This window comes from Triturus cristatus, chromosome 2_2, assembly GCF_964204655.1.
Source record: "Triturus cristatus chromosome 2_2, aTriCri1.1, whole genome shotgun sequence".
Lineage (NCBI taxonomy): Eukaryota > Metazoa > Chordata > Amphibia > Caudata > Salamandridae > Triturus > Triturus cristatus.
Window position 1 is genome coordinate 577,407,653 of NC_140582.1, and position 20,353 is coordinate 577,428,005.

The window sequence follows — 20,353 nt, forward strand, 5'->3', positions numbered from 1 at the left end:
AGAAACTGTCCCAACTGTGGATGAATGGTATCAAAAAATTAAGAAAGTCAGGAAATCCGAATTTATATTCGCACAAAGGATCGGGGCACTGCGTAAATTCACCAAAATTTGGGAATCTTATTTTGACTAAAGTTATCTTTTGAATGTGGTAGATATATTTCGATATTTGTTAGTATAATTTAAATTGCTGAACTCTTTTTATATATGGTTTGTGGGGGGTCTCTCGTTTTTTCTTTTTTGTTGATGTACTATGTTTTGATCCAGCATAATGTCTATGTTTGACAAACTGCATTATTTGCTCTAATGGATTGCCAAGAACCTAATAAAAATAATTTTAAAAAAAAAGAAGTCCAAAAATTTAATTTGTAGCAGTTACCTAGCTGCAGATATCATTCATAAATGTAATATTGTATCCCAGTACTTTCCTATGGAACTGTTAGGCCTACAACCGTGCAAACAACTTTGGGGGCTTTTCACTGCAAGGACATGTTTAACGTTAAACTTTTACATATCCTACTTAAATATTATGCACCCTGCCTTATGGGCAGTAAGGCCTAGTTGTGAGTGACTTGTTAATATTTAAAAGGATGGTTTAGGCCTGTCAAAAAATAAATATTTTGGCAGGTCGAATTTGAAGTTTTAAAACTGCAGAGCAGTGATATGCCTGCAGTCATGTGTGCACTGTCACTGTAGTGAGTGGGCCTATGGGTGGTGCTGTATGCTTGTGACATTTAATTTAGAGGCCCTGGGTTCACTTTGTACCATAAACTAGGCAATTATAGGTAATTTACATTGGCCAATTAAGTGTATAGACAGGAGTTAGGGCTCAGATCACATCTCTTGGGCCTGGTTAGGAGAGTCCCAGTGCACAGAGTCAAAAACCCAGCAGCATCAGCTCAAACAAAATGGAGGTGATCTTTCAAAAAGAGGCATTTTTCTACAAGTGGATCAGTCAAATTATCATTGCAATTTTTAATAGAAGATAATCCTACTTCCATGTTTATGCCATTCTCCTTTATTGCATGCAATTGTTTATTTTGTACCACCAACATTGATTGTTCAATGTGAATAAATTCCTCTCTTAGTAATCTTGGTCCTGGCACATTCTGTGGTACAGTTGCCTGTGATCGCAAAGGAACCAGTCTTTGTCTTCTGAGTCTGTGGATGTAGAAAGTTGATATGCGTCATTAAGTTGGACATATGTCTGCTGAAGCGGTTGCTGTTCATATTCTGTGAGGTACTTTAGTATGACAGACACTTACAGGACTTGTAATATCTGTTGATGTTGGATTATTGATATTGATATTGATTGTATTTATAAAGCGCAACATATACCCAGAGGCATCTTGGCGCTAGCTGTGATCCAAGTTATAAGTGGTTCAGTTGGTGAAAGCCAAGTTTTTAACATCTTCCTAAAAGCTAAGAGCTCAGCTGTAGAGTTTAATGAATGGGGGAGTCCATTCCATTTGGTGGCGGTGTTTCTAACAAAGCTCCTACCACCCAATGAAATCCGCTTATAGGGGGGAACAACCAGGTTCTTATGAGAGCTAGAGTGTAAGGATCTAGTTGGAGCATACCAAACTAGATTCCTTTTTAGATAGTTTGGTCCAGTTCCATATATAGAGTTTTATACGCAAGACACAGTGCTTTGAAAGTAATGCGTTTTTCTATAGGAAGCCAATGCAGTTTCTTTATGGCTGGATACGCAGATTCTAACCTAGGGGTGTTAAAAAGCATCCTTGCTGCTGTATTTTGCACTGTCGGAAGTTTTCTCAAGAAGCATTTTTGGAGGCCTTGCAGGAGACCATTACAATAATCTAATTGGGCCAGTACTAATGCTGTAACCACTGTTTTAATAGGTCAAAGGGGAGCAAATGAGCAATCTTGATGACTGTTTTTAAAATATAAAAGGAGGTTGAGACCACAGAATTAACTTGTTCTTTGAAAAGTCATTTGTCGTCTATCATCACACCTAAATTTCTCACCTTACTTTTCGGCTTGGGTATATCCCCTAACTCTTGTGGCCACCAGATGGGAGACCAAAATGACACATCATACCCAAACAGCATGACCTCTGTTTTGGTAGAATTTAACTTTATGGAAACACACAGAAGGCCAGAGGAGGTTTAACAACTAGCAGGGGGCGACTCCCCTACAATGAACAAACAACACAAAAAGGCCACCCTGGGTCATGACAAAAGAAGAAAAGTGAGAGGAGTGTTGGGGGTTCCCTTTTATAGGACGAATTCCCTCACCCACCCGTGGGTGGCATATTTCATCATCGGGAACCCGCAGTGCGGGCTACAACCCCTCACTTTTTCTTCTTTTGTCTTGACCCAGGGTGGCCTTTTTGTGTTAGAACTTTAGGCAGTTCCTGCTCATCCAATCACTGACCTCCCTCATACAGTTGTTGAATTTCTTAGCCGTGGTTTGGATGTCAGTGGTAACTGACACAATAATCTGGGTGTCATCTGCGTAAGTTACCAGTGAGAAACCAAATGATCTTATTAGGAAAACCTGGGGAGAATCAATCCGGGCACTAGGTTGTTCCTAAAATATAAAAGCAGTACTAACCGGTGTATTGTGTTTCACAGTGATTATGTTGATTTATTTTGCAATTGACATATGAACATATGTAAATGTATAGTATTTCTAATGTATGTTTTCGATTAGAAATGTTTTTCTTGACAATAATAATACCCAGGGGCACATAATACAGACACACTTGAATATGTTATAAAGGTGTGTTAAAAATTTAAATAAATAAAATGTTGATTAGGGGCAGAGTTTAACTGGCCAATACTGTCTGAAATATTTATTATGTTCAATGTGTACCTTAAAAATATCATAACACACCATTTGTGTTCATGGACAGCACACTGCTAAGTGACTACAACTCCTATAATGCATTTCACCATGCAGTAAGAAAACGACTTTACTTTAACAATTTGAAATAACATGCTACAAACACATAAACAAAGACCTAAGAACACTAATATATTTCTAAATTTAATTATAATTACCTAGTACATTTTATAAATCAAAAACAACTATCCTGGAGGTGGCTGCGCAGGTTTCAAATTGTCAATAGCTGTCAATCCTGACACAACCTCTGGTACCAAGATACTCTCAATAGCCTCATTCAAACGTGTGGCTGGTGGCTGAGTGGATGGCCCCCCTCCAGCTCTGGTAGCCTTCTTTCGCTGACTTGCAACCTTTTCCTTAGTTCTGAAACATACCAGTGTTTCGCACCTTCTGGTATAATTTGGCTGGTTAAACCTACAGCATTAATTTGCTCCTGAATTCTGGTCCAAACCCTTTTTTGATGGTTCAAGGAACTCTTCATGAATCATTACTAAACAGCTGGTTATTGTTGGCCACACATTCCTCCACCAGAATTCCAATCACTTGGTCAGGGAATGTATGATTCCTTCTCATGTCATCATTCAGTGTCAGTGCGGCATTCGCAATTTGAAAATGGGAATCGGACTAAACCACAAATTGGAAATGGCGATTTTTGATACCAAATCATATGAAATTGCTTTCTCTAAGGTACTTCATTGTACATTTATTAATTTAGTGATTCGCATATTGCAATTCAGCCACTTTCACAAATAAGGAATCGCTTAATTTCGCAATAGTACTCTAAGAGTCAAGGGGAAAAAAATCATTCCTTTTTGAGGCAAATTGATAGCAAGAAAATTTATGTTTTTTAATGAAAACAGAAAGAATGGAGAGGAAACATAGGGCCAGATGTGCAAAGCTTTTTACCAGTAGCAAAGACTCTAATTCAGTAAATCAGACGGTTTGTGACCGATTTGAAAGCTTTTTCCAATGTACTAAACACATTTTACAAATCACAAAGTGAGTTTAGAAACGGTTATAAAATCAGTATTAGGAAGGGGTGTGTTTTCACATGCCTTCTTAATACTGAACCAGTACCCTATATATCAACGGTTTGCGGTTGTAATTCCGGACTCAAACCATTGATAAGTTATTGGTCCCCAAACTGGGATGGTAACTGATCCACAAGGGTAAAGGCCCCTCCTTTCACCATTTCCCCTTGAAAATTGGTGTGGCAGTGTCATGGGGGAATAGACAAGTGTTTTAGGGTACCACTGTCAAATTTCACCATTTAAATCTTTCTTTTTTTTTAAAGCAGCTGTGTTTCCTTTAAGAAAATCGGGCTGCTTTAAACAACCCAAAAATGTTCACTTTTGAAATACAATCACAGGATGTTCATCTGCTGCCCCTTGCAGGTCACCATCCTGTAATTCTGATTAATAGTAGGGGGTCGCGAATTCTGATTTACCTAATTAATATTTACAAGGCAGGTCGTTCTGCGACCCCCTGTGACTCCTCATGTTGTGAACCCACCTATTAGGATATGGGTCAGTTCGAATACTGGTCGCAAAAATTCGGAAACAATTTGAGACTTTCTGAGACCAATATTTTAATGCATCTGGCCCATAGTTCTCTTTCTTGTGGGAAACCAATTGCTTCCAAAGTACTTCCTACAGGCCAAGCTTTTGTATAAAGCTATAACCAGAAAATATATATTACACCATATCCTACTGAAAAGCTGCACAGTTTCGGTATCAGTGTTGCTATTTGTTCTTTTGACTGTGTTGTATCCTTTGACTCAGCAGAATGAGCAAATAAAAAGATGAAACTGCCATCCTAAATATCAGTTCCGATTTAAAAAAACATAGTTTCCTAAAATGCAATCTCCTTCTGGTGCGTTTTGTAAAATGGGATTGTCCTCTGTAGCGCATCAATTTCCCCCAAGGACACAGCACAGCGAAGATAGAGGGAAGGAAGTGCTCTAATGGACACAATTGCAACTGCCGCTCGCGTTCTGTTTATGCTGCACGCGCCTTCTTCCAGTGTCCAGAATCTGTTGTGTACACCTTGCACTATACGTAACGTGACACAGGATTCTGAAACAGGATCTATGAACAAGCAGTCACTCTGTGTTCCCATTAGGAAACTTTAGTGTCGCTCCTTTCGCCCCCACCCCCACGTACCTTCTGCTGCTGTGCGCGAGACAGGGGGACCAGCGAGGGGAAGGCGCGAGGAGCTGCTTGGAAGCGCCTCGCCGTGCACGCAGCCTCAGAGTGCCGCCGCGCGCAGCGCTCAGGGTACCGGCTGCGAGCTCGGCCTCCACCACAGAAACCTGGCCGCTCTCGGGTGACTCCTGCCCGCCCTGGCACAGACATGAGAGCTCCTGTTTTCTTCCACCTATGCTGGATCGCCGCAGTCAAGTGTAAGTACAATGCGGGCAGAGCTTTCATGTCTGGTGGTTGAATGCAGAATGGAATGGATTTGTAATGGGACTCTGGGGCAGGTGAGCCGCGCGGGAACTGCTGGAGCGTCCTGATCGACGTTGAGGCAACTGGGGAGAAACTGGAGAGAGGGAATGTGTCAGAGAGGCGATGCATGGTGCGTTCCCTTTCGAGAGGCAGTGCTCGTGTTATGTTTTATGCACCTGTTGACTCGGACAGCCCCGGAACTGGACACAGAGTTTAATCCTGTTTCCATGCGAAAAGTAAAGTGGACTACAGTGAATGTTTTTGCTCACGAGGGCAGACTCTGCAGGGTCACTTCTGTCTACTCTAGTGCCACTTTCGGGTCGCGCTGGGATAGATGGAATGCCCCAGAGGTGTACGCAACGCGTGTCCACCATCACTGCCCGTGCCCACGGGTGCGAGGCAAAGTGGGAAGTGTGGTGCTTCGAGGAGCTGCACAGTATGCCTGAGCATCTGCAGCAGATGAAAGGCTCATTGTGCCCCGTTAGAGAGCTGTACTACCTGCCTAACTAGACTTTGCTTCTGTTTCTCTAAATAACATGGCGCGGCGACCCCCTCTTATTTTAAAAACAGCATCCAAACGCCATGTTGCCTAAATTGCTCACATTTTTACCTGTTTGCCACACTTTTCTCTTAAATGATCCCTTCCATCATTGCAAGTAAATGCGTACAGTAAGTTCTTCCTCGTGCGCTCCCAACATTTCTCTCTAGGATCACTAAGTTTGTAGTCTCGTTTCCATCGTGGGGGCACGTTTATTCGAGTCTGATAAATAACCGATTTATTAAACTCAGTGTCTGATATAAAATGTGCGACTGGCGGAGAAGCAGGCACAGAGAGCAGGCGCTCTCAGGTCGCTTCAGCACTGAAGGGAATCCCCGCATCTCTTATAATTAATTCCTCGCCACCGGAAGACGTCTTGATGAAAATGAATTCATTTGATGGCATCTGTAATGAAGCATAATTAACTACGAGAAAGATTGCCCCGAGGAGATAATTTTCAAGTATCTCTAATGGATTCCCAAAAGTCCCTCGGAAATCAGTGCCTTCACGGGTTTGAGTTATTTGATGACTTGCAGCTGAATTGAGCTTACACCTTTCATCGGTCGCCGAACCAGGTCGGACCGTGGCTCACACAGCTAGATACCTTTCACCGAGGGCAAGGCAGTGACCACCAGGTCTGCTCTCTGATATGGCTACTTCACGGAGCCTATGGGTAGGAGGCACGGGCATGGTGGTGATGCTAGCAGCGAGGCAGAGTAAATGGAATAAATGATTTCGGTTCAGTACCAAAGCTGGCGGTTAGAGAACGAAAAGATCAACAACCTTTTAGAAGGGAGCCAAACCCACGTAAACAATAACAAAAGCTACAGAACACGTTTTGCTGTCTAAAAGCAAAAGACTGCCCATCCTGTGGGGTGGTACCCTATAGATTTCCAGCATTCCTATTAAATGTAGTCATCGGACAGTGGGCAAAGACTTCCATCATGTCTTATAGCCCTTGATATTATGGTCTTGCATTTAGTTAGGAATTCTGTGTTGCCAGAGTGTCACTTTTTGGTCACTTTAAGGCTCTGCAAGGCCCTGTAAAGAATGGGGCAATGGAAGACAGGGGAAGGGACGGGTGTGGAGGTGAGCACACTGGGACAAGTGAATATCATGTGTTGTGAAGATTGTAAAAAACAGAAAGGACCAAGTACACCAATCAATAACACACACTTGCTTGTCATCAACAAAGAAAAGGGAAAACCTTTTGTTGTTTCTTGTTGTCAGGGTCAAAGAAAAGGGCACATCTTTTTGGCAATGTGACAGGTTTGACAGCAGTACCTTGCCATCCTTACACAAAGGGAGCCTGTCTGAAGCTTGCAGACGCTGCTTACGTATTTATACTGAGAAGTTTCGGTACTTACTTCATTTTAATATTGACTTTCATCAGGACAAATATATTTAAAAAAGGACGGTGGGCAGAATTTTAAGAAAAAGAAAATGTGGGTGGTGTTAGCCAGTACTGTATAACATGGTCACATCCCTTGTGCTCATACTCCTTCATTTACAGACACTTGAAATGGTTTAAAAGCTGTATAGTAGCTGAAGAAACTTAGCTGCTGTTGTCTGTAGTGCAAATGAGGGGTGTTTGTTATGAGCTGCAGACAGCAGGGAAAGTTCTTAAGTGCAATTGAACACTTAATCAAACTGGTGAATGGCTTGCTAATAATTTAATTATGCATCGGCTTTCATCTTAACATTTTGTATAACCAACGAAAGGTAACAAGTAGGTCTTTGTAATAAAAATCTAAATAAATACGTAAACATGCCCGTTGCTAACCCAATGTGGCCTGTGATACTACAGAGTTAAGTGTCTGGAACTTGCAGCACAAATAACTGATAATTTATTAGGCTGAACTATGTTTAGATAAATCTAAGTGACTAGACAATCTCCTGTAATAAAGTCTCTAGCCAATACATTCCTGAGTTTAAATGGCTGGGATGTGGGAGAGAGCATGCTTTGTGCTTTGCAAACAATCTATGCATCAAGACTTATCTTATACACTGCGCTGCCAAAAGTCTTCTGATAAGAAGAATTTGTATACGAGTGTATCTGCTCCATGTGCTTCCAGGGCTCATCGCTCAAGTCTATGAAACAGGCAACTGTTCCAAGATCATCAGACCAGGAATACACAGGCCATCCATACAAGAGAATTTCACTAAGTCACAAACTGCACATGTTTCTCCATTCGGATGTATTTTAAAGCCAAAATAAAAAAGATAGAAAGAAAGGAAGTAAGGAATGAAATCTAAAGTTGAACGAACATTTCGCATGGTTTGTCCTGAATGTAAATTTCGCCTGGAACCAATCCTAATATGAGCCAGGTTCAAGTTGATACCTGCAACCAATCCTAATTATATTGGAGACAAGATGATATATGAATTTTGCTTAAACCATTGGTCATTTTATGAACGAGTTGGAAAATATAACCCTTGAATCCAAGAGTGTACAAAGAAGTGACATGTTTTTGCATCCAAGATCACCGCAGTAATTAGAGGCGTAGAACTTCCGCATGGATCATCGTGCGGGACCCTGCTGTGGAGCAGCAGCCTTCACCGTGGGACTGCACTCATTACTTGATTAAGGTTATGTTTGAAGTCTTGTGGTGGCGGGTTTCCAACCTTCTCTCGTGGGAGGCCTTCTGCTAGTGAACTCCTTTGAAGGAAAATGCGCTTTCTATCCATCCTGAAATTGTTTTCCCTTGTGCTAAACCAGTTTATCCTGCTTTAATATTATTTTAACAGGAGTAGGTTATTCATCCCCATTAAATGCTCTCATGTCCCTCCTACTCTATTTTGTACGAAAACATATTAAGCTTTTTTATATTTACATTTTGTTCTCTTCTTTCTGGGGCTATTTATAGTGTCTTTAAAAGTTGTTTTAGTGAGCAAGTGGGAACGGATCAATCTAAATGTAGCTAAAGTGATACATGGTCAAGAAGAGGGGATGTTATTTTATTGCTCTGAAATATATACCCCCTTTAATCTAACACATACAACCTAATACTGTATTTACATTGTTGCTACCTGCTAAATTAGGTACTCACATAAAGTTGGTTGTGAAGTGTCCCACCATTATCCTCACAAAGTGCGTACAATCCAGGTTTATATTTGCATTTGTGTATTTGCATTTTACACATGCTATGTCTTAGTGTAAAACATTACAGATACTAGAATAAAATCGTGTGTTTGTTTGCAATATCCCAATCCCAATCAGTTCTGAATCTTTTTCTTCTCTGACATTTGCTTAGGTGAGGTACTGTGTGTTCTGTTGTGTTGCCAATTAGTTTTGCATCAAAGCTATGTGTTTCCTCCTCCAGCTTACTCTCACATATGTCAGGCAATATGACCTCTGAAACTCACCGGGAGGCACTTTGTTGAACCTTATCCAGTTCTCGGTTTATATCAGGATCTCGGTTTCCAGGGCATTTGTTCTAAGTCTGCCTCATAGTTTGAAATGTGCCAAAGTGTCAAATGCTTTACAAAGACAACATAGGCTATTCCGTTGCATCTTCTTACTCCACTGTGCTTACAAGCATCCCAAGATTGCTTCTGTGTGACTGAGAAGTGCAATCATCAGACAGAAGAGGTCTGGCAGTGGGAATTATTAATAACAAAGTGCTGCAGTCCTACTTGAAAACTAGATCTGGGCAAGGCAATGTGTACAACCTCACATTCAGTAAACCAGGGACACCCCAGACGTCTCCAAATCACGTATGTTAAAACTCTTTTATGCCTCTCCAGTCACACACACATGTCTAGGCCACACAGTGACCTATTCTCTCCTGCCAGAACAATACTATCCAGCACACGTGACTTTGCCTGCTGCTTGTCTTCTTCAATGGGCATCTTTATATTCTCGCTGCCTATTCTCCTCACTTCCCCACCCTAATGTCCATTTCCACCTTATGCTTAAACATATTTCAAATTATAATCGTTTCCCTCAATTGTCTTACTGATTTAATTGATATTATTAAATCAGTACACCTTCCCGTGTTCCATCTTACGTTTTCAGACTCTACATCACCAAGCCCCATTCTCTTTCCTCAAATATATTTGTTATTTCAAATGTGATTTATTTAAACCCATAGGTACAGAATATGTATTCAGTGGCTCGCTGTTTTCTGTTTTTTAATCACTCCTGTCTACCAGGCCTCTAGGTATTCCGCCCGATAGCAACAAATGTGTTTTGTAATATCCTATAATTTCCAAGACACTTAAATACTTGGGGGCAGATTTATGAGCCCCTTGCGCCACTTTTGCGTCACTTTTCCCATGTTAAAAGTGACGCAAAAGTGGCGCAAGGGGCTCATAAATCTGCCCCTTGGAGCACAAGTCACAAGACATTTTAACGCACATAAGGTAGGTGCAAAAATAGCATAACATAGGGTAATTTATGTTTGTGATTCACGAAATGTGAACTTACATTTGTATGTGGAAATACTCAAACTTGAATGCCACGCCGACAGGCTGTGGCAACAGGCAGTAAAGACCCTCAAATGCACATTTTTCATAGACTGACACACTTTCTGCAGGCCGCTCACCACACGGGAAAGTGTTGCACATTTACTTCTGTCAAGGGCATCAGCAAATATATTTTCATAGTGGCAGTGGGGAGAGAACACCCCCAAAATTATTGGGTCAGTATGTATGGAAAAGCTTTTCTCCCTCGGGAAAATAAGTTTCTTCATGGTGGAACAAAAAAGGTTTCAAAGGACAAATGCAGCAGTATGACACATTCACGCATGTGCACATGTAGAAAACATTTAAAGGTGAGAGTGGCCTGGAACTCACAAAGAAAGCCACAACTATTCATGTAAATCTGATAACGTTTGTGTAACTGCAGAAGCATGTTTCTGAATAAGTTTTGGGATCCAAGACCTTTCTTTTCGAACCCTCAAGGTACTAAACCTACACCCATATTGAGCTACTGAGCACCGAATGCAGAACGTGCTCTCACTCATGCTTCTAACTACACTGCCATTCCCAGTCACAAGTATCTGTCATTAATTTTCATCGTTCTGGACATTTTTTCAGCCTTTCTCCCAGGGGAACACGAAAGAGGGCCTTTAGACCCGCCTGGTGGCAAACTCTCAGCCTTTAGAGGCGGCTTTTCTGAATCATCTGCGATGTAGTCATTATGGTTCAAGCTGCCTGTCGCCCAGCAAACTTTTTTGTGTTAATAAAAACAAACTCCCAAGGTGGAAAATTGTTTTTGTAAAACACAAATGACTCTAAAACCCTCGGAGTTTTCTCCAAGGGTGTGGTCATTTTTTTATTTTTTTATGTTCTTTTCTGGTAGTCCTGAACAGGAAAAAGTACTTCGGACTGTCCATGCTACGTTGGGCGGATGGTGTCTGGTACTTAAACTGTTAGCTTTCAGTCCAGTTGGTCGTTGGTGAAACCAGGATGGTGAGGCCGGATCTAAATAGAAGGGTCAGGCCAACAGCTTGATTTACAAGGTACCTTGCCATGTACGTGACAGAGTATCCAGTACTCAAGACTCGTATTAAGCCCCTAAGTTCTCATTTTGACTCTTGTCACATGAGGAGATTTTGAATCTGCCTTGGATTGGTTCTCCCCTGTCTTTAAAACAGCTTGTGCTCTGTCTCTTCACCCATTTCTTTCTCCACCTACCTGCATACCAGTGGGTGTCCCTAAGTCTTGGTCCTTGGCCCCCTCCTCTTCCCCCCTGCAGTATACCTTTCAGCGACGTTGTATCCTCTTTTTCCTTTCAAAACGCTAATATGCTGATGACACCTAAATATTTTTCACTGTACTTTCTTCTTGGCATGTTGATGCATAATGACCCCGTGGTCGCTCAAGCTGCGTTCTGCTTAAACCAAAGTACAATTTCACCTGGGTAATAAAAAATAGGAAAGCTGATATCTTGTCTTACCCAGTATTTTCTGTTGTCACTGAGTATCTAATTTTCAAGAAAACATCCCTAATTAGCGATTTGTAGTTAGCATCATCCTAAACTTTCCAGAAATTGCACAGAACGCTCACAAGGAATGAATTTCCATTGACTGATCTGCCCAGGGAGAACATCTAAAGACAGGTTCTTTTATAAAGACAGAAGATTGTGTCTTTCTAAGGGTGACTTGAAAAGAAGGATCTTTACAACGATGTCTATAATTGCTATTAGCTAAACACACTGGGGAAACCAAATTCATTCAATATCTTGAATGAGAATTTTAGCGGCTTTCAATTTCTAAAGATGCCAGTTTTTTTGTAGAAATGTGTGCAATGTGTGTGCTCAAGGGAAAGTTTCACATTTTGCTCCCTTGGGACGTTTACGTCCAATTCTTGTACATTCTGGGCCTTGGCACTCGGTGGTGATGAACTTTATTGTGGGATTACCTAAAACTACGACTGGGTCTAATACCACTTTTGAGGCTATAGATCATTTTGCCACAATTGTTCATTTTACTCCACAAACATGAATTCCACAGGCAGTCAAGCTAGTAGTTTTTTTTGCTTATCTTTTTTTACAACAGGTGGTTACGCTCCATGATTTCTTTCTGTCTAGATTACTGACTGTGTAGCTCAATTTATATCTCAGTTTTGGGACTTCTGTGCAAATTTAAGTTCATCTTTCATCTAGCTGTCAAAATGGGGAGAATGAAAGTGTCAATCAAATTATTGAGCAGTACTTTTGTTGTCTCGTGACTAGAAGATTCTGACTTTGGGTATGTTCATCGGTGACGTTTTAAGGATTTTGGGGCCCTGGGCCAAATGTATTTTGGGGGCCCTATTCAGAACAACTTTGATTTTATGATCCAGTTTCAGCTCTTTCATGCCTTATTTGGTCAAATTATAAATGTGTATGTACATCTGATATTCAGGAATAGTAATGTGCATTTTCAGTATTGAAACACAGCTGCAGCTCACTAATATTACTGCAAATAATCTCTGATACACGCTCCCGTTTCTCATACGTGAGGTACTGTATTGATCTAACAGAAACTTTTTATATGGATTCTGCATGAAACATGAACACATTTTGTCGGCAAAATGTCTATAACAGACTCACACTCATTAAAAATAAATGATAGAAAAATTGTATTTACAACAATCTGTATGAAAATTATTCCAACTCAACAGGGAAAGACTCTGCTGAACATAGCTGGCTCTAACAGGGGGTCCCCTGAAAGGCTGGGGCACTGGGCCAGAGCCCACTTTGCCCATGCCCTAAAACGTCTCTGATGTTCATTGCCATTAACAAAGTTTCCTTACAAATACTGAATGTTTCTTTTAAATGTTCCTATTTGTACTGCAATCAGAACTGTCATCCTCATATGATTGGTTATGAGACAAAGATAAAAAAGTTCCTCCCGTACAAGATTTTGTAACACATGTACAGTCAATCCGTTAAAAGGCTCACAAAAATATATCATCAGCCAAGGATTGCTACAAGCAGTTTTCAGATTACCATTGTAGACCCTTGCTAGAATTTTATGTATGAGGCAAAGTACTTCTACTAACCCGCTTAAGTTAAAAACACAGTAATACATTTAATCCTAAATTTACTGATCCTTTGAAGATCACTAAAACTGCTGATCCAGTAATGATAAAATTACAGATACCTTATAGTTTGGCTGTCCATCCAGTAGTTTGTATCTATTTAGCAAAAGCAAGTTAAGATTGTACTCATTTCTCAATTTCTCGTACTCCAACCTTAGTAGAAGATCATTCTGAATATGAAATTCATCATATTCTGGATTCTAAATGGCTCAGAGGAAGACTGCATTAACTATTTGAGTGGGAACTAGCAAAACCTTACATGCTGACATGCTTTAAGACTTACACAAATATCTCATCAAAGTTTTTCCTCCAAAACAAAGCGTGGAGGAAGATGGTTGAGAGGGGTGAACTGTCAGGCTCTGAAAACACCAAGCACAAGTAATTTCCAATTAAGATGCCCTTTGCACGCATTAGTTGTGTAAGAGGAATTTCTAGTTGCATTTCTAGTTTATGAGATGATGTTGCATCTTGTGAGAATAACTGCCATTATCCAAAGAGGAAGTGTTTAAAAGACGTGTCATAGGTAAGATAGTTGCCTGTCTTTGGCATTTTGATTCCTGAGCCACTGTGATTTTCAAGTCATCAGATTTCACCTCTAATTCTCTCAGTCTGCATTTCCAATTTGAACAGAAGGGTGTAGTTTATGTGTCATCTGCAGGTTTGAATGATCTCATTATCTGCTCCCTGCCCGCAATGAGCTGCCACCTGACTTTCTCTGTCAAATGTATGCTTTAACTCCTTTCTAAAACTATTTTAAAAATACATTATTGAGACTGTTCTCTAGTGATTGTGTCAATAGAAGTCAATTGACACTAAATCCATTTCAGTTTTAAATTCTCTTTATAATTACACGCATAGCCTCCTTAAAGTTTCAATAATGTCAGAACCATTTTTACTAACCCTAACCTCTTCATGGTGAAGCATTGTCCCAGGTAACAGCCAGGGAAGTACCTCAGAAGGTGGTATTTCAAACCCTATTGAATTCCTATCTTTGCTTATCAGTTTTATTAATTAGCCGGTGGAGGGTTTTTATTTTCCTTTTCCCTCCTTTTGCTATGAGACTAATAGCTTGGAAATATGGTGTTCTTATTATTATTTGCCTTCTTTATGGAATAAAGCCACATCAAAATATGTTTTTATTGAGCAATGTTGATTCCTGCTCATTAGGAATCATGTTGCATAGTGGAAGACTAGACTTTTCTAAAGATGACTCAAGATAAACATGTAGGCAGTTGTGAAGAGGCTGTCTCTCACTCTGTCTATCCCATTCTCCTTTTCCCCCGTCTTATGTTTGTCAGTGATCATTTGTATTGTGGTGACTGCTCCATAACATTCTTGCAGGAATCCAGTAAAAAATATAAGGTATAAAAACTATAAGGCTACAATATCAATGTTAAATATGTTTGAAGAATCCTAAAAGAACCAAGCGCATTTTTACACTCGTACAATTAGGGTAGTTGCATATTTGTGAAGGTAGCCATTAGGGTCCAGGCAAAAGTTTGCCCAGCACAGAATAGGCCCACCACAGACAGACAATAGCCTCAAGAAACAGTAATGCCAGAGAGAGGCACTCTCATGTTTTAAAGGCCATATTAAGGAACATTAAATACACCATCACCTTTCCCTTCAAGCTCAGTGCCAGCTGTCACAAAAGAAAGTAAAAGGGAGTGAAAGCGAGAAATAAGTAAGACTTATGACAAGGCAGGTCAAACCTAAACTGCATGGCCATATGTTGTTGGAATATCTGATGGCTTGGACCATTCCTTTTGGTCCTCAAGTCAAAAATGTCCCAGTAATTTCCATTAAAGACAAGCTCCACGACACGCATCACAGCTATTTAGTTTTTCAATGGATGGTCCTTTCCACCAAAACAGCCTAAGGCCCAACGAATGAGAAGAAATCCACAAATGTAAGGATTACATTAAGAACAATGATGTGATTGCAGAACGTAAAGAGGTGCCAGAACATTTTGAAAAACAATTGTAGGAATTTGAAAAGAATTTACGCACAACTAAACTCCAAAAAACCCAAGCAAACGTTCAAAACGAAATCAACTTGTCTACATCTATTCAATAAGCTCTGCAACACATCAGATTCCCAGATGACTGTAGTATAATACAAAGGGCAGACATTCTTAGAAACATAACCATCAGACTCCAGGATTGAACAAAACCCAAGACAAGGTCCATCAAACCCAGCAAAGGCACAACAACAACAAAGCAAGGGAACCTCTATTTTAGGAAAACAAAAGATTGAAAGGAAAAAACGATGACACTGGTGAGAACCTCACAAGGATACAGACCGCAAAAAGGTGCTAAGTAATCTGATTCTCTACATTTCAAAACAGGAGCGCCCAAGTGGCCAAACTTTCTTAATTTCTAAAGGGCTTTCTTTTGTACAACCACAGCCCACGGACTTAGTGAAACTGAAAACAGAGGCGCTATAATCCTTCAGGACACTAAGATTAGAAGACTTGTGTTTTTACAGTAAGGAAGATACTAGCACAACTGGTTCAATAGGACTAAGAAAAAGATTCATATTAGGATAGCCATCAACCGACACTCCACACCAAATGTTAACATTTTCTGAGAAAACAGTACTGTTCGCAGTTGATCACTTTAACGTGAAAAGAAACATCCCAAACACAGTTTGATGCAGTCACAAAAATTAGCCCTTAAGCAACTCAACAACAAAGAAGACATTGTGGTCACACCAGTATACAATGTGAAAAAATACTGATAATGGGTAAACAGGGTAACATCAATAAAGGTATTGAATAAACGTCAAAAATGGACCAGTACCACAAACTACCCAAGGACCTTACTCCATGCTTTAAATGATACATCCCACAACTATTAAAACAAATAAAGACAGAAGGCAGGTTAAGTAACAGAGATTTACTTTTCTCCTTAACAATGACCCTTGTCTTCCGGTATCTTATTTATTAGCCAAAATCCTTAAATTGCTCATAGGTGCCCAGGTAAACTGATGGTCTTGGGTTGTGACTCAAGCTAAAAAAATATTGGTCTGTTGCTGAAACCTTTTGTTGGATGCCCCAATATGATTCATCCAAGATGCAGCAGACATACTAAATGTATTCCAATTTAAGGCATTCACCAAAGAAGAACAGATTCTATTTCCATGTAATGTGGACTAATTGTTTACAAATATACACCAAGACAAGACATAAGAGTTAATTGAGGTATACCTGGACAAACATATATGATCCTATCAAGTTCCTACAGAATTTATCAATAGAATGGCCCGAATTGCTTTAAAACTGATTTTTGTCAATTTTTCAGGAATTTACTTTCTGGAAATCAAAGCGACAGCAATGAGATGTTCCTTTGCCCCAGAGTTGTCAGTTCTTTACATGGATGAACATGATGAGAAGGTACACTAAGTTTTTTCTTGAGAATATCCTATGGAGGAGGAGATATCTTTTTTGATTTTGCACATTGACTGACTCAGGTATGCCCTGACGCAATGGCCAACATACGATTAACTTTCTAGACCTTTAGATCAGAGTGGAACGTGTTGACTTACATACTTTATTATACACTAAGCCCACAGCCAATAACAGCCTCCTACATTATGAATGTTTCCAATCAAGACACCTCAGAGACAATTGACCAATTTATCATACAGTCAATGTTTACAAATCAGATATAGCTCTACCAGCAAAGAGGATTATTTTGAACACTCATCAGTGCTCCTCAAGATACTCCAAATCACAAACTAACCCAAGAAATTACACACAAATCCTACAAGAGAACATCATTCACCCCAAGGGAGACACTCTCGACCAAAAGATTAAAGACCAATATTACAAAAACATTTGTGTCTCACCTTTCTGCTCCAACACAATGGATTTCAAGAATATCATTTACCAAAACTGTCATCTATTGTCATCACTCATATGTCGTTTGGAAAACCAGTATTTGCAATGAACTAAGACTAGAGTCCCACAGATTAATTGGTATGAGCAGATCCATATCTAACTACCAGTATCACTAACACCCTCACAATCATGTGGAAACTCCCCACAATGGAAACACAATACTCAGTGTGTCATCAAACCACAGAAGATGCAGAATTGATTGGCAAAAACAGCAAGATTAAGTATTTATACTTTTTTGAATTGCAACACCAGAAATGTCACCTGTGGCATAATCTGCTGATGTTCCCTTCTGTACATCAGTAAAGCCAACCAGGGGGTCACAAAACACATTTTCAGCACACATTTAGAATTTGTTGCAAGGGTATTACAGCACCACTAGTAAATATATCATAGAATCTGAACACATCGAAGGCTAATTGAAGTGAATCGTACTAGATGTAAAAAATGTAAACTGAAAAGGAGGGAATGAATGATGAAGCTAAAATAAACCAACACAGGCCTTAATCAAACTTCAGAATTATACAACATTGTGTTATACATCTAGTCTACACTGAAGTTTACAATTGTCCATGATGACAAACTAACGAACATGTTTGGGGACTTTGAATATAGCAAATACTGAACAGCCATACACCTTAAACTCGTCTGCCATCACTTGTAACAATAACCTTTTACACCAAAATTCAGACTTGACTCATAAAAGTAATTCATTTTAGTATAGGTTATGCACAGCAGTGTAGGACACTTGTGTGCACATTGCAGAATGAGGGATTAAAGTTGGCAAGTAAATTATGCAAGCCAATTTCTAACATCTTTATGGTTCACTAATTTTGACAATAGAAGAAGATTGATTGATTGATTGATTGCATCGTTTCTATCTTATAAGAAACAATTTCTGAGTGCTACATGATCCAGAGGAGCACAGCAAAACGTGTGGAAAATCCACACTAAATAGTAATGTATGCAGACCACAGTTAGCATCTATAAAAATGTAAACATTATTGTTGTTCATATTTTAAACATCATTCAACAAATTTAGATATACCACATCGGTACTTGTCTTTAAAGAACCTTCCTGTTTTATTACTGATTGGGAATCAAAACTGGGTAGGTGAACTTTTACAGGTACAGTTATTAAACAACTGTTCTGTTATTTCATGCACAGATTAATAATAATAATAATATATTCTTTATTGTCCGATTAATTAAAATCATTACAATAAAACAACACAGTTCATAAAACAAGGCAATTTCGTACATTCCTTAAAGATAATGAGGAAGTGTTAACATATCTTTATAACTGTTAGAAATACATAAAATATCATAAAAAGGTATTTTTTCATAACCGAATATAAACATTACATTTCATTATTATTCACCATCCATATTAGTAAACCCATCCATACAGATCATCTTTGAGTCCCCTCTCTGGTTTTTAAACAGCTCCTAAAAAGAAGCAGAGCATATAGTAACACATGTTTGGTCCATTTGTGATCTTAGTACATAAAATATAAAGTGCATCTACGCTTCTTAAAATGACCCCGAACCTCAGATACTTTATAAAATTTATCAAGTTACATTGCCAGTATAGGGGGAAACAATATAGTTGGAATCATAGCCGCTTTCTATTCTTATTATATGACCACACACACAGATTACTTTCATTTACATTTCGACCATAAGGAACACCACAACCTTATTGCTCAGGAGACCCCTCACCCCGAGTTTCTCCCCTGTTGACTAAACAGGCAGAAGTGTAAGCGTTGTAATATCCCAGTGGGGATGAATGCTAGCGCTCTATAAATACCACAAAATAAATAAAAATAAATAAATTAGGAGAGATACTATGGGCCCAATTCACAAAGGCAAACTGAGATGAAAGTCGAACCTTATAGGACTTTCGGTATTCATAAAGGGCATTTACAGGTAGTAAAGTTAGACTTTTGTCTCAGGTAAACTTAAGTTTTGGTCTTAAGTCTAACTGAGACAAAACGTAGGTTAAACTGAGACAAAAGTCTCCAATGTTTTTAGAGTTATCACTTCCAACACAAACTGCCACTTTGAGATTTCACTTTTGAAAAACCAAAGACATGTTAAAGGTTTGATGAATGTCCGTCAATTTCATGGTACTATCCATCAAACATTTAACATGGATAGGAACCACTGTGATGGCTGCTCCTGCTAATGACTAGAGATGTCCACATGTCCGTGGACATTTCTAAATGCACATAACGGGTACTCCATCAAGGAGACAGAGTATTTTACTCTGTTGTCCTGACGGAGTACAAACCATCCTCCGCATGCTGAATCAGGCCTGTAGTTTCCCAAAACAATTGTTTAAATATCACAGCTGACTTCTTTTCACCCTATGTCAAAGGTCCTCAGTCCACAGAGCATGCTGCCCTGGGGGCCTGTGGCTATATTCCTACGGAGTTGCAAATATCTCAGTTAGTGCTTGTGAATAAAGATGGCCTGGAAGTGCAACCTAGTTTATTTGGTGCTTTTCCAGGCTGTCCTCATTTACATGAAGCTTTAGAAGTGCATCAAAAACGTATGGAAGATGTGGTCCTAAGTGCCATGGTGCAGAGACAAAGATGTTGCTTAAAAGAACAAAATGTTCAATTTAGATGGCTGCACAGTAAACGTTTAACTTTTTTTTGTTTTTCAAAAACAAACTCACAAACTGGGAATTTGGTTTTGAAAAAGCAAAAAACTACTGGCCCCTACTCCTGGAGGTTTTCTCCCAGGGTATGGGGTCATTATATTTGTTTCATGTCCCTAAACAGCCAGGGTTTTCCCAACTTTGATAGACAGGAAAAAAGGTATTGCACCGTCCAACCTAAATAGGGTGGATGGTCTAATGTCCATTCTCTGTCCTCCCTTACTCTCTCGGGCTGTTGGAGGAAGTATTCGGTTGACGGAGAAAACAGCAGCTCCATTGATACAATATTAAAGGTCCACTGCTTCTAAATGAGGCAGGTGGAACAAGTTTGGTGGCTAGGGTACTCTAGTGCGTTTGCAATTGAAAACCCTGCCCGCCAGACTTTAAATCAGGTCCATAGTGTTTAATAT

At 39.6% G+C, this 20,353-nt stretch overlaps 1 protein-coding gene across 1 annotated transcript in view; it reads left to right on the top strand.

The window, feature by feature from the left end:
- The first annotated feature begins 5,069 nt into the window (after nt 1-5,069).
- The window catches only part of RXFP1 (relaxin family peptide receptor 1), a 1,268,256-nt gene continuing 1,252,972 nt past the window's right edge, over nt 5,070-20,353 (top strand). The window contains exon 1 of the mRNA XM_085641728.1: nt 5,070-5,266. Within this exon, the coding sequence (XP_085497854.1) occupies nt 5,218-5,266 (49 nt within the window). The 5' untranslated portion in view covers nt 5,070-5,217. The remainder of the gene's footprint in view (nt 5,267-20,353) is intronic.